The sequence below is a fragment of the Marmota monax genome, unplaced genomic scaffold (genome assembly GCF_021218885.2).
Source record: "Marmota monax isolate L192 unplaced genomic scaffold, Marmota_monax_Labrador192_F-V1.1 WCK01_AAM20220418_F8-fsc00009, whole genome shotgun sequence".
Taxonomy (NCBI): Eukaryota; Metazoa; Chordata; class Mammalia; order Rodentia; family Sciuridae; genus Marmota; species Marmota monax.
In genome coordinates this window covers 9,001,671-9,014,418 of record NW_026694710.1, presented here as the reverse complement: position 1 = coordinate 9,014,418, position 12,748 = coordinate 9,001,671, and the positions used below count along the sequence as shown (strand labels likewise).

General features: G+C 36.0%; 1 protein-coding gene across 5 annotated transcripts in view; it reads left to right on the top strand.

The window, feature by feature from the left end:
• The window catches only part of Stim2 (stromal interaction molecule 2), a 176,298-nt gene that overhangs the window by 94,296 nt on the left and 69,254 nt on the right, over positions 1 to 12,748 (top strand). For all 5 annotated transcript variants that reach the window (XM_046423810.2, XM_046423812.2, XM_046423813.2 and 2 more), the window contains exon 3: positions 7,781 to 7,895. In XM_046423810.2, the coding sequence (XP_046279766.1) occupies positions 7,781 to 7,895 (115 nt within the window). The remainder of the gene's footprint in view (positions 1 to 7,780; positions 7,896 to 12,748) is intronic.

Here is a 12,748-nt window from a genome sequence, read left to right as displayed (position 1 = left end):
AATGAAGAGTAGTTCTAAATGATTATATCTTATAAATATAGCATTGCTTTCTTTTAAGTACTTGCCAACTACTTGCTAAGCAGTAGTAGCATATAAACATAAGACACACTACTATTCTCTGTGATAGATACTATAAATAACTAATAGGACCTTGTAATAATGCATAATTGAATACACTTTCACTGCTAGTACTCTACTTAATTATATCCCCAGTATCAAAAAGAATCAGTGATAGCTACTTCATAATTTAAGTGTTCAGACTGAATGTAGTCTTTACATTTCTATGACATGAAACAGATTTGTTAGTTCTGCAGAAAGTAAAAACTTCTAAAATATAGAATTCATGTCTTATTGATATTCTCATATCTACAAATACTATATACCTGTATTATAATTTAAAGAATCCCTTGCTAAAATTGCCCTCCAAAAATTATACTAGTTTGGGCTTCCACTGATTTATGAATATGTCATTTCCTATACATTATTTAAAAGAGCACATCTTTTCCCCCCAACAGCTTTATTGAAATAGCATTGACCTATACCATAGTTGCATGTATTTCCCTGCATAGTTACATTGCCAGTAATCTTAATGCTTTTATGAAGATTCACATTTCCATCTGGTATTGTTTTTCTTCTGCTCATAAGACATTTGAAAATAATTTAAACATTTCTAGTAGTACAGGAATCCTGATGCTAAATTATTTTAGTGTTTAACCATCCAAAGAATTTTGTTTTTCACTTTTATAAGTAGTTGCTAAGCAGTAGTAGTATATAAACACACACTTCTCAGTGATAGAAACTAGACATAACTAATAGGACCTTGTAATAACACATAATAATATGCTACCACTGCTAGTATTCTACAACGTAATTAGAGCTCCAGTATCAAAAAAGAACCAGTATCTGGGTGTGGTGGCTCACATCTATAATCCCAGCTACTTGAAAGTCTGAGGAGGATTTTCAGGGCAACTCAGCAAGAGTGTATCTTAAAATAAAAAGGGATGGGGATGTGACTCAGTGATAAAGCCCCCTTGGGTTCAATCCCTAGTACTACAAACAAAGTAAGAACAAAAACAATAACCAGAGGTAGCTACTTTATATATATGTGTTCATATACCCATATATGTATATGTATACAATGCTTAAGTGTTTTCTGCATTGCATTGCATCTGATAAAAAATATGGTCTTCTCTTAATCTCTCTCTCCTTTCCATCCTTTTGCTTTAAGACATTTTCATTATCCCTGGGTTTGAGTATTATGTCTCATTGTGTGTGTGTGTGTGCGTGTGCGCGCACACACACATGCATCCCATCTATCTATCTATCTATCTATCTATCTATCTATCTATTTATTGTGGGGGTGGGGTGATGCTGTCATTGAGCCACATCCTTGATCCTTTAGTGATTTTTTTTATTATCGGTGGGTTCATAGTTTTATTAATAAGATTTAGAAAAACTTTGTATTTCTTCAGATACATTTTTTGTCACCCTCTTTCCTCTACTCAGGACCTACAGTTATATATGTTAGGCTGCTGAGGTTGTTCCACAGCTCACTAGATTTTACTTGAGTTTGCTAGTATTTTCATCTTCCATGTTTTGCCATTAATCTCAATATATATTATGGTTTAGATACGAGGTGTCCCTCAAAGCTTATGTGTGAGACAATGCAAGAATGTTCAGAGGTGATATGATTAGATTATGAGAGGTCTGACTTAATCAGTGTGTTAATCCAATTCTAGGCAGAATAGGGTATGGTTGGAGAAGTAGATCAGTGGGGGCTTGTCCTTGAGGTTTATATTTTGTCCCTGGTGAGTGGATCTGCCTCTCTGCTTCCTGGTTGCCATGTCCTGAGCTACTTTCCTCCATCATACCCTTTTACCATGATATTCTGCCTCACCTTGAACCCAAAACTACAGAATTAGCTGACTTTGGTAGAACCCACAAGACCATGAGACAAAATAAACTTTTTCTCCTCTAAATTGTTCTTGTAGGTCTTTTGGTCACAGCAGTGTAAAAATTGGCTAAACCTATTTTTTTATCCTATAAATTGCAGTTTTCTTGTCTAAAATTTTGATTTTTTTAAACTTTAGATTTACATGTCTCACTTATCATGTTCAATATTTATCCTAGCTTTTTAGCATATAGACCATAGCTATTTGAATGTATTTCTTTTTGTACCAATTCTCTCATATGTGCCATTTTCGGATTGGCTTTGATTGATTGATTTTTCTTCTAATTTTAGGTTGTATCTTCCTGTATCTTAGCATGTATGATAATTTTTTACCAAATGCCAGGCATTGTAAGTTTTACCATTTGCAGTGGAAGCTGTATGTGTTCTATAAATGTTTTCAAGCTTTGTTCTGAACTAGGCTACACTTACTGAGAAACAGTTTAATAATGTACCAATTTTTTTTTACACTTTATAAAAAATCACTTAATACAAGATGGTAACCTTCAAAGGCTTACCATCTTGCAGACAAGGAAACTAAAGCACAGAAAATAAGTAAGTTATGAAGGTCATAAGTTCTTATGGAGTTTTCTGAATGGTCCTGTGAGTGTGGACATACCAACCATCCTGTTTGAGTTAACAATTTTAGGATGAAGAGAAAATATTGGTAATTCATGCTTTATTAGTGTGTTCGTGTGTGTGTGTGTGTGTGTGTGTGTGTGTGTGTGTTTTCTTTCTATTAAGAGTTTGGGAATTAGTGCATTTTTTACAGAACATCCACTGTGCAGTGGTGAAAAACTTTTTGAAATTCTTCAAAATTTACCTTCAGTATTGGATTTTCCTTTTAAGTAGCTCCATGAAATAGAGTAAATGGCTAATCTTTCCTTCCTTAGTCTTAGTTTTCTTGTTTGTAAAATTGGGGACTATAGTAGTACGTTTTTGGTTGTATAGTCTTTCCTCTGAGATCTTATGCAAGCTATTTGAGAATTATTTTCAAGTAAGAATGCTGCAGTTGTTTATAAGGAATCCATCTGCTTTAACTGACTCACATATCAGACCTTGGACAGTGTGTTGTTTTGATGACAGGTGTCCTTGGAACTTGCTTACATTGTCAGCAGAGAGGCTGTGATTTCCTTCTCCATCTCAGTGTTATTTAGTTTGTTTCAGAATATCCAAGAGTACTGGTAATCTTACCCTAATAAGTGTCTGTTCATCTCTAGAATATGTATTAATCCCACCAGTTTAGTCAGGGTAAAATTAATTATTCATGTTATATTTATTTACTTAGGCTTATAAAATATTTTTCTATGCACACCATCTAGGGATTTTAAATGTAATCTTCAAAACCATATGCAGTTTTATTCCTTGTACAGAATAGAAATAGAAGGCTAAAGAGAGGTTAAGTAACTTGTAGGTAAGTATCTAATAATATGACTAGTGGAGTCAGATTTTGAATATATGTCTGTCACACTGCAAAGTCTGAGTACTTAACTGTGATGATAAGTCACATCTCCTGGGTGTTGAGTTCTCTTAAAATTATGGTTTAAAAATTTTTTTAGTTATATATAACATTAGGATATATTTTGAAATAATCCCAAAAATATTAAGTATAATTTGCTTGAATTTAGTCCCCAGCACTTCTCCCTGTTCCCCAATGCCTGCTCCCTACTCTCCTCCTTTATTTATCTTTCTGAAATTTATTTATAGTTTTTAAAATGAATATCTTGTGGATATACTTAATGTTGGGATTCACTGTGCTACATCCATGTGTATACAAAGAAAAGTTTGTTCAGATTCATTCCAATGTTTCCCCTTTTCTTGTTCCTATTTCCTCCTGCTGCTCAATCCCCTTCATCTACTCTACTAATCTTTAATTTTTTGAAATTCCCTCTCTTTTTTTCCCTTTCTCTTTCTTGCTTTCTCTCTTTTTATCCCCTCCTGGTACCCCATTTTGGTTTAGCTTCCACATATTAGAGAAAACATTTGACCTCTGACTTTTTGGGACTAGCTTATTTCACTTACCATGATAGTCTCCACTTACATCCATGTACCAGCAAATGCCATAATGCCATACTTCTTTATGGCTGAGTAATACTGTGTTGTGTATATATACCATATTTTCTTTATCCATTCATGTGTTGAAGGGCACCTAGGTTGGTTCCATAGCTTGGATCTTGTGGATTGTGCTGCCACCAACATTGATGTGCCTGTGTCACTGTAGTATGCTGATTTTAAATCTTTCAGATACATACTTCGGAGTAGGATAGCTAGTTCCATTCCTAGTTTTTTGAGGAATCTCCATATTGCTTTTCACATGTGCTAGGTGAGCACTCTGCCGCTGAGCCACACCTCCAGCCCCTGGGTCTCTTATTTTACCAAATGAATTTGAGAACTAGTTTTACTAGTTCTGTGACGAATGTCGCTAGAATTTTCATGGGAATTACTATGAATCTCTATAGCATTTTTGTTAGTATGGCCATTTTAACAATATTAATTCTGCCTATTCAAGAACATGAGAGATCTTACCATCTTTTAAGACCTTGAGGTCCTTCACCTTGAGACCTTGTTAGATTTATTCCCAAGTATTTTATTTAAATTTTTAAAGGCTATTGTGACTGGGATAGTTTTCCTAATTTCTTTTTCAGCAGATTCATTATTGGAGTACAGGAACATGATTAATTTATGAGTGTTGGTCTTGTATTCTGCTATTTTGCTGAATTTATTTATGAGTTCTAGAAGTCTTCTGGTGGAGTTTTTTGTGTCTTCTAAATATATGGAGTGTTGTCAGCAAACAGAGATAGTTTAAGTGCTTCTTTTCCTATTTGTATCCCTTTAATTCCCTCTATTGCCTTATTGCTCTGGTTTGAGTTTTAAGGACTATGTCGATAAGAGTGGTGAAAGTGAACATCCTTGCCTTGTCCCTGTTTTTAGAGGAAGTGCTTTTCAATTTTTCTTCATTCAGAATAATGTTGGCCTTGGGTTTGTCATATATAGCTTTACAATGTTGAGGTAAGTTCCTTCTGTCCCAAGTTTTTCTAGTGTTGTAAACAAGAATGGGTCAAATGCTTTTCCTGCATCTATTGAGGTAATTAATTATATGATTCTTGACCTTGATGCTATTTTTGTGGTGAATTACATTTATTGACTTCCATATATTGAATCAACCTTGCATCCTTGGGATCAAACTCCTTGTTCATGGTGCCTTGTCTTTTAAATGTTTTTTATATGGTTTGCTAATATTTTATTAAGAATTTTTCATGTATATTTATCGAGTATATTGGCTTAAAATTTTCTTTCTTGATTTGTCTTTGATTTTGGTGTTAGGGTGCTGCTGACTTTGTAGAATGAATTTGGCAGTGTTCTCTCCTTTTCTATATTATGGAATAATTTGAGGAGGCTTGGTATTAGTTCTTCAGTGGTTGGGTACTACTTTTCTGAGAATCTTTCTGGTCCTGGACTTTTCTTTGTTGGAAGACTTTTGATAGCTGCTTCAATTTCATTACTTGATCTGTTTAAGTTTTCCACATCCTCATGATTCAATTTGGTTTGGTCATATGTCTCTAGGAATTTGTCAATATCTTCAAGATTTCCTAGCTTAATGAAATATAAATTTTCAAAACAATTTCTGATGATCCTCTGAATTTCAGTAGTGTTTGTTTTGACATTTCCTTTTTCTTCTGAATTTTGTTAATTTTAGTGCTTTCTTACTTTCTTTAGTTTGTCTAAGGGTTTATTGATCTTTATAAACTCATTCTGGTCCTTTTAATATATTAAGTAGCTAGAATACAATATCTGTTGTATGTGGAAGTTATCTTATTTCTGAACTGTAATAATTCTGAAGCACCAGAATTATACTCTGGGCTCCTAAGTGTTCATATGATGAAGAGGATTTCCTAGTTGTTTTAAATATGTATCATATAAATGAAACACTTGCCATTTGTTCTAAGTGACTGGATCATTTCCAGGACATACTTCCTCTTTGCTTTGTCCATTATTATGATTTTTACTCTAGGTTTTCCTATTTAAAAGCCAGTTATCTCTACTAGATCAGTCAGGAAGAATGGGAGGGATGAAAGGAGGAGTTGGAGCAATTAGATGCCTTTTAGTATAATTTTAAAAAGAAGCAGTTAGAAAAAAGGAGTAGGGCAATATTTAGAGCAACAGATATATAAATGCTAAAGTAATGTTTTGGATTAGTGCTATGGAAACCAATAGTGATGAAGGACCAGATGTTGAATTTCCAATCTCTTATGGAGAGGTATTATAAAATGCATGATTCAGGTGCTTTGAAAACATTGCCTGATTACTATAAAGGTAAGTGTGGCCACAGCCAGTTTCAGTATCTAGTGTAGACCAGAATCAGTACGATTGACACTAGTCTCTTGATCACATGTTAAATAGTTTGTTGATCTTAAAATCTTGTTTCTGTATTTGGTATTCAAGCACACTGAAGATCAGAAAAGTGAAATATTTGGTTGATATTATATCACTGCTAAATAGTTTAGTATAGAACCACTGTAGTAAAAAGCAAAATCTCATCTTTTGTCTGAAGATGATGTTAATTGTCAGTGTAAAGTCAGAAATATATGCCTCTGAAGTGGGGCTGTGGGGGATTTTCACTTTCTGCATTTTAGATTTCTGAAATAATCCTTATGTTTTTGGAATCAGAAAAAAATCAATTTAAGTGCTAATAAAACAATAATGAAACAAGAATATCAGAAATATTGAGGTTGAAAGAACATGGAAAAAATATCGGTTTTATATAATTAAAGGCTTTTTAGGGAGGAGTATCAGGATATAAGCCTTAAAGATTGTCAGGGAAAAAATTTATAAATGATACGTAAGCCATAAAAAAAGAATTTGCTTTTTATTTGTTAGACAGTGGGAAACAATTAAAGAAGTAACATAGAACTGGTTAGTTCTTGTAAGGATAATTTTATTACTTTCTCTGTGTATACACACACCCACATACTGTTTATTTTTATTTTTTGGTGGTGGTGGGGTACCAGGGATTGAACTCAGGGTCACTTAACTACTGAGCCACATCCCCAGCTCTATTTCGTATTTTATTTAGATACAGGGTCTCACTGAGTTCCTTAGGAACTCACTGAATTGCTGCAGCTGTCTTTGAACTTGTAATCCTGCCTAAGCCTCCTGAGGTGCTGGGATTACAGGCGTGGGTCTCTGTCTGGCTCTGTATATATTTTAAAGTAAGACTAATAGAGGGTATACTTCAGTTTTGTAAAATACATTAGTTCTGCACATCATAACCAAATGCCCTTAAGTTATAAGCAATATTTTAAAAGGAAAACAGAAATATGATGCAGTAATTGAAAGACTGGTATTATGTTTTAAAACATTCTCTTGTAAAAATGTATTATGCTCTTGAGTATAACTACTACTTGGGTTGGAATCTGAACTCTGCTGTTCATTATTTCAACTGTATTATTTAATCTCTCAAATTATTTAATTTGAGCATATTATTTACTCCCTTTTAGCCTTGGTTTCTCATCTGTGTCTTAAAGAAAAATAATATTTTTCTTATAGGATTGTCATAAAGCTTAATGACCCTATGTATATGTAGGTGTGTTTTAGGTGTATAGACATACTCGTTATGTAATTTCTACTTGGTAAATAATGAATGTTCAATACGTACTTAACACTGATATTTTTATTGGATAATTAGTAAGAGGCACTTCACAAAATATATGTAACAAATAGGTATCAAAAATATACCAGTTATTAGCTGAGAAATAGCCATATAAGATTTTTTAAATCAAAACTAAATTAGTTAATTTTAGTCTATTTAACATAGTGTTTTCTTTTCTCTAGTTTATCAGAGAAGATATGAAATATAAAGATGCTACTAATAAACACAGTCATCTGCACAGAGAAGATAAGCATATAACTGTTGAGGATTTATGGAAACGATGGAAAACATCAGAAGGTAAGATTGTTGTAGTGATTGTGATCTCTTATCTTCTGCACTTCTGCCCTGCTTAGCTGTTGATAATTCACTAATTGCATATGGTTTTACAAAAAATTTAAAGTAATATTTATGTGAAAACACTTACATTTTAGTAACTATTCCAGTTTTTATTCTGAAAAGTGACTTTTATCTTAGATTTATTAAGCATCAGGCTGTTTTCAGATAATTTGTTACTTTATACCCAAATGAATAAGATAGATAATATATGCCCAGGAGCTTAAAGTTCTGAAACATTGTTTCAGCTACTAAATTGCATTATTTAAAAGTTGTATCAAATAAACATAGTGTAACTGTTAGCTTTTTTTGTCACTGACTAAAATGCCCAAGAGGAACAACTTAGAGCAGGAAAAGTTTATTTTGGCTCATGGTCTCAGAGGTTTACTCCATGATAGGCCAACTCCATTGATCTGCACTCAAGATGAGGCAGAACATCATGGTAGAAGGGTGTGCTAGAGCCCTGTTCACCTTGAGACAGCAGGGAAGCAGGGTAAGGGAAAGGGGCTGCAGTAAGATGAACCTTTCAGTGTATTTCCCAGGGACCCACCTCCTTGGGCTCTCCAAAGGGCTTGGACTGTCCTCCACTTTTAATCTTGCCTATTGTGCTCTTGCCCCACCTGCCTACTGCTACCATCCAGTCAGCCCATTCAAACTATTATGGACTGATTAGGTTATAGCTCTCGTAATATAATCTTTTACCATTCCTGCATTTACAGAGGAGCTTTTGTGTGACACCTCATATCCAAACCATCACACACTTTCCCTGGTCTTTAAGAGCTCATGTCCATCTTACAATGTGAAATGCATTTATTTATTTCCAGGAGTCCCATAATCTTAAGAGTTTTAGCATTGCCCAAAAGTCCAAGTTACATATATCCAATATACAGTGGTACAGAGTACATATTTCCATTTTAAAAGGGAGGAATAGGGACAGAGAGAGAAGGGATGGATCAAAACAAAACTAAAACCCAACTAGGCAAACGGGTCCTTTTATTCCATCTATAGTTTCTAGGACAAAAGGCAAATAAATGTGCTCCCCAAACAGAGCACCTCTAATCTTGCCTGTTGTGCTCTTGGCCTCTCCCTTAGCCTGATTCTCTCTTAATCCAGCAGCTTTTCTTCAGCAAACAGTCCACTTTACTGGTACCTCTTATTCTAGGATCTCCATTCCAGCTTTGGCTTTACCTTCACAGCTTTACATATAATCCTCTCACATTGAGATTCTGACCTTGCTATACTTTGTCTGGCTTCCTAAGCCTTTCTTTGAAATTTTGGTGGAAACCTCCATGATCCCTTAGCTCCAAATACCTACATTCCTGCAGAATGAACACCATGGGGACGATGCCAAGGTCTGCTGACAGCTTGAAGACTAAATAGCCAGGCCTCCTTGGACAAATGCTGCAGTGGCCTCTGAGTACTTAGGTGGCTGAGCATAGTGAAACAACTTCCTAGGTTCCCCTGTGCAGGCATGGTGCCCCCCAGCATCTTTTTTACAGGAATTTTCCCTTCTATATTCTGAGCCTATAATAGGTGTGGTCTTATAAATTCCTGAGATGCCCTCAAACCAGCTCTCCTATTGTCTCTGCATGAAGCACTTAGCACCTCTTAGTGGCTATACTCTCTTTAAAAATCACACTCTTCTTGACCACAGTTTTACATGCACTCTTCTGGTCAAACTATAAGTTTTTAAAATCCTTTAGCTCTGCTTGTTGATCATGATTCTCACAGTAAACCTTGCTAAAAGTTACCAGCAAAACCCATGCCACTGACTCAATTCTGTGCTCCCTGCATATTTTTCTGCCAGATTAATTAGTCCAAATTTAGTCTCTTACGAAGTCTCAGGACATGAGCAAAACAGATCTAAGTTCTTTATCAGAATGTAGTATGAATGGCCTGTAGCCCAATTCCAAGTAGAGTCATATTCAATTGTAGGGCTGTACTGTTTACTGATCCCAAAGAAAGAACTTGTAGGACTCAATAGAGAGATTTGAGAAATTTTATTACTCATGCATTCCTCTATGGTGGCAGCCAGAATTACAGTGGAGGATCCTACCATCCTACAAGCAGAAGGAATATAAGGGGTAGGTTGCATGCTCACTGTGCAGGTGGAGTTCTTCAGATGTCTTATGAGTATAGTCTTTTACTTTATAACCGTAGTCACTCTGCTTTGATTCTCACCTAAAGATTGGAGATAAAGGAAGTGGGCAACTCTCCCTTTCCATTTTCTTCTTTATTCTTTAGAGTCCTCCTTATTTCACATCAGTCTTTCCTAGACCCTGATTAGTATTTAACCCAATACCTGTTCCCTTCCTCTATTTCCTTAATTATCTTTTTCTTTAGAGTCATTCTTATCTCAGCACAAGCTTTCCTAGACTCTGATTAATGTTTCCCTAAAATTCCATTCCTTTAGTGCCTTAAAAGCCCCTTAAGGGTCCTCACAGTCACATACTGCCGCTTGTCTTCTGTGAAGCCCTTGTGGTAGGGATTTGGAGGCACATTGCATTCATATTCTACAGTACAAACAGCATGAATCCATCAGCAGCCATGCTAAGGTTATGAAGATAACATATAAGGTATACTAGTTCTATGCTGAGGGAAAGGAGGATAACCACTTAGGAGTATATCAATTGAAACAGCATCAATAGCATTAATTTGTTGAGGCACTTTGTTTAAAGCATTAGTAATATTGTATTCATTATTAGTTGTATGTATTTTTTTTTTTTTTTGAGAAAAAGGAAAAAAATTATTGCTTTGCTAGCAAAGGAGAAACCCAGGGACTCCTGTCCCAAAGGCTGTAAGTCTGCCCATCAGCAGGAACTAGGTGCTTTTACAAGAGGTGACTCAAAGGCTACCAGTTATATATACTTAACATTCTGTTCCTAAGACTGTACGTACTACACCTTGTGCAGCCATAATCATATATAGTGCCATTTTGTTTTAAAACCCATCTTTCTTTTGTGAGTAGTTTTTCCTCATTTAACAAGGCTATGCTATGTTTCATCTGATGAAGAGCTGTTGAGCAGTGTGGGAGGTTAGAGCCAGTACCTGAGATTCCACATCAGTCACTGCATCTGGTAGGGAAAGAACAGCTTACAAGTAGACTCACCAGTAGGCATGGTGCTGCGTTGTGTGGCATACCTTTATGCTCTCCCAGTTCCTACGTGTATATGGTAGAAGAAGGAGAACTTAGACTAGGACACAAGGCAAGTACATTGTCCTTTCCAGTGGTAAGGTAGGTAAGGCCATCCATAGGGCCCACATATCCACAGTACACACCATGACCGTATTGGTGACATAAAGGAAAGCTGTCTTTTTAACTGTAATTTGAATTGCTACCTTCCATGAAGGCCCATTCCATTTATTCAGGTACTGAAGAGATATGTAATGTTTCTCTAATTAAAGCAAAAGTTTTATTTAGTAGCCATTTGGTGGGTGAGTGTTTTTAGTCTGGTTTTGTGTTATTCAAGTTCATTCCATTGCATTTACAAGTTGGGCTACCCAGGGAAGTCTGTGTGCTGTTATCACAGGGAATTCTGAGCAGATCCAACATTTGGTTTGGGTAGCATGATAGGTAACTTCTATTGCCCAGTCCAGGAATAGGTTACTTGTTAATGACCTATGGAGAATATGACAGGGGTATAATAGGCACCAGTAATGATAAATCAGCTCTGTGAAACAATATACAATGTTAGAATGTTGCCTACACTGTAGGCTTGCCTGGACAACTGTACCATATCAACCTTTGCACTTCAGGGATAGAGAGAGAATAAGACACCTCTAAACTGCCATAAGCTGATAGAAAGTGTTCCTTGGGTGCTGACACCCAAGAGTAGCATTACATGTAATTATGAGGGCCAGGTTCCCAACACAGTAGGCTTTACTTGTAAATTTTGACATCCTTTCTCCCCTCAAGTGGTCAGTAAGGCAAATCACTGGGGGCTACTTATACATCCCCCATGGGGTCAACTCATGCTTCTTGTCTCCAAAGTGATGTTTTGAAGAGCTGGTAACAGTAGGTAGTTACTTTTGTCCTAGACTGGTTTAAGTGTTCTTTATCTGTAACCTTAATGCTATTGGACATGGGCAAGATAACAGAAATATCCATGGTTGGCCTTTCCATGTGAAGGCAAATGGGTCTTGACTCTTAGCAGCTGTATCTATGCTAAAGAAGGTATTAGCAAAGGTCTAGCACATAGTTCTAGTTGCCAATTGAGTGCTAAGCTCATTTAGAATGATGGCTATATTGGGAATGGCTGCATAAAGTGGAGGGATCACCTTATTTAATGCCCTGTAGTCCACTGTCAAGTTCTGCTTTTCTTTCTTATTGTTCACACAGAGAGTTAAAAGTACTGTGGATTAAGCAAATTTTATTTACTTTAGCTAGTTTTTATATGGTCTCCATTAATTCTTGATGGCTACTGAGGAGCTGATTTTGTTTGGTGGCAATAATTCAGGGATATAGGCAAAATGGCAGGGCGGTAGCTGAGTGTGATGGCATACACCTGTAATCCCAGTGGCTCAGGAGGCTGAACCAGGAGGATCACACATTCAAAGCCAGCCTCAGCAACATAACAAGGCCCTAAGCAACTCAGTGAGACCCTATCTCAAAATAAAAAATAAAAAGGGCTATGGATGTGGTTCAGTGGTTAAGCCTCCCTGGGTTCAATTTCTGGTGCCAAAAAAAAAAAAAAACCCAAACAAAAATAGCAGGGGGGTGTTCAGCATGCCTTTTAATATTGGCTTTACAGCTGACACATGCTTAATCTCCTAATAACACAAACAGAACTCCCCCACAAGACATCAGCACCTATTAT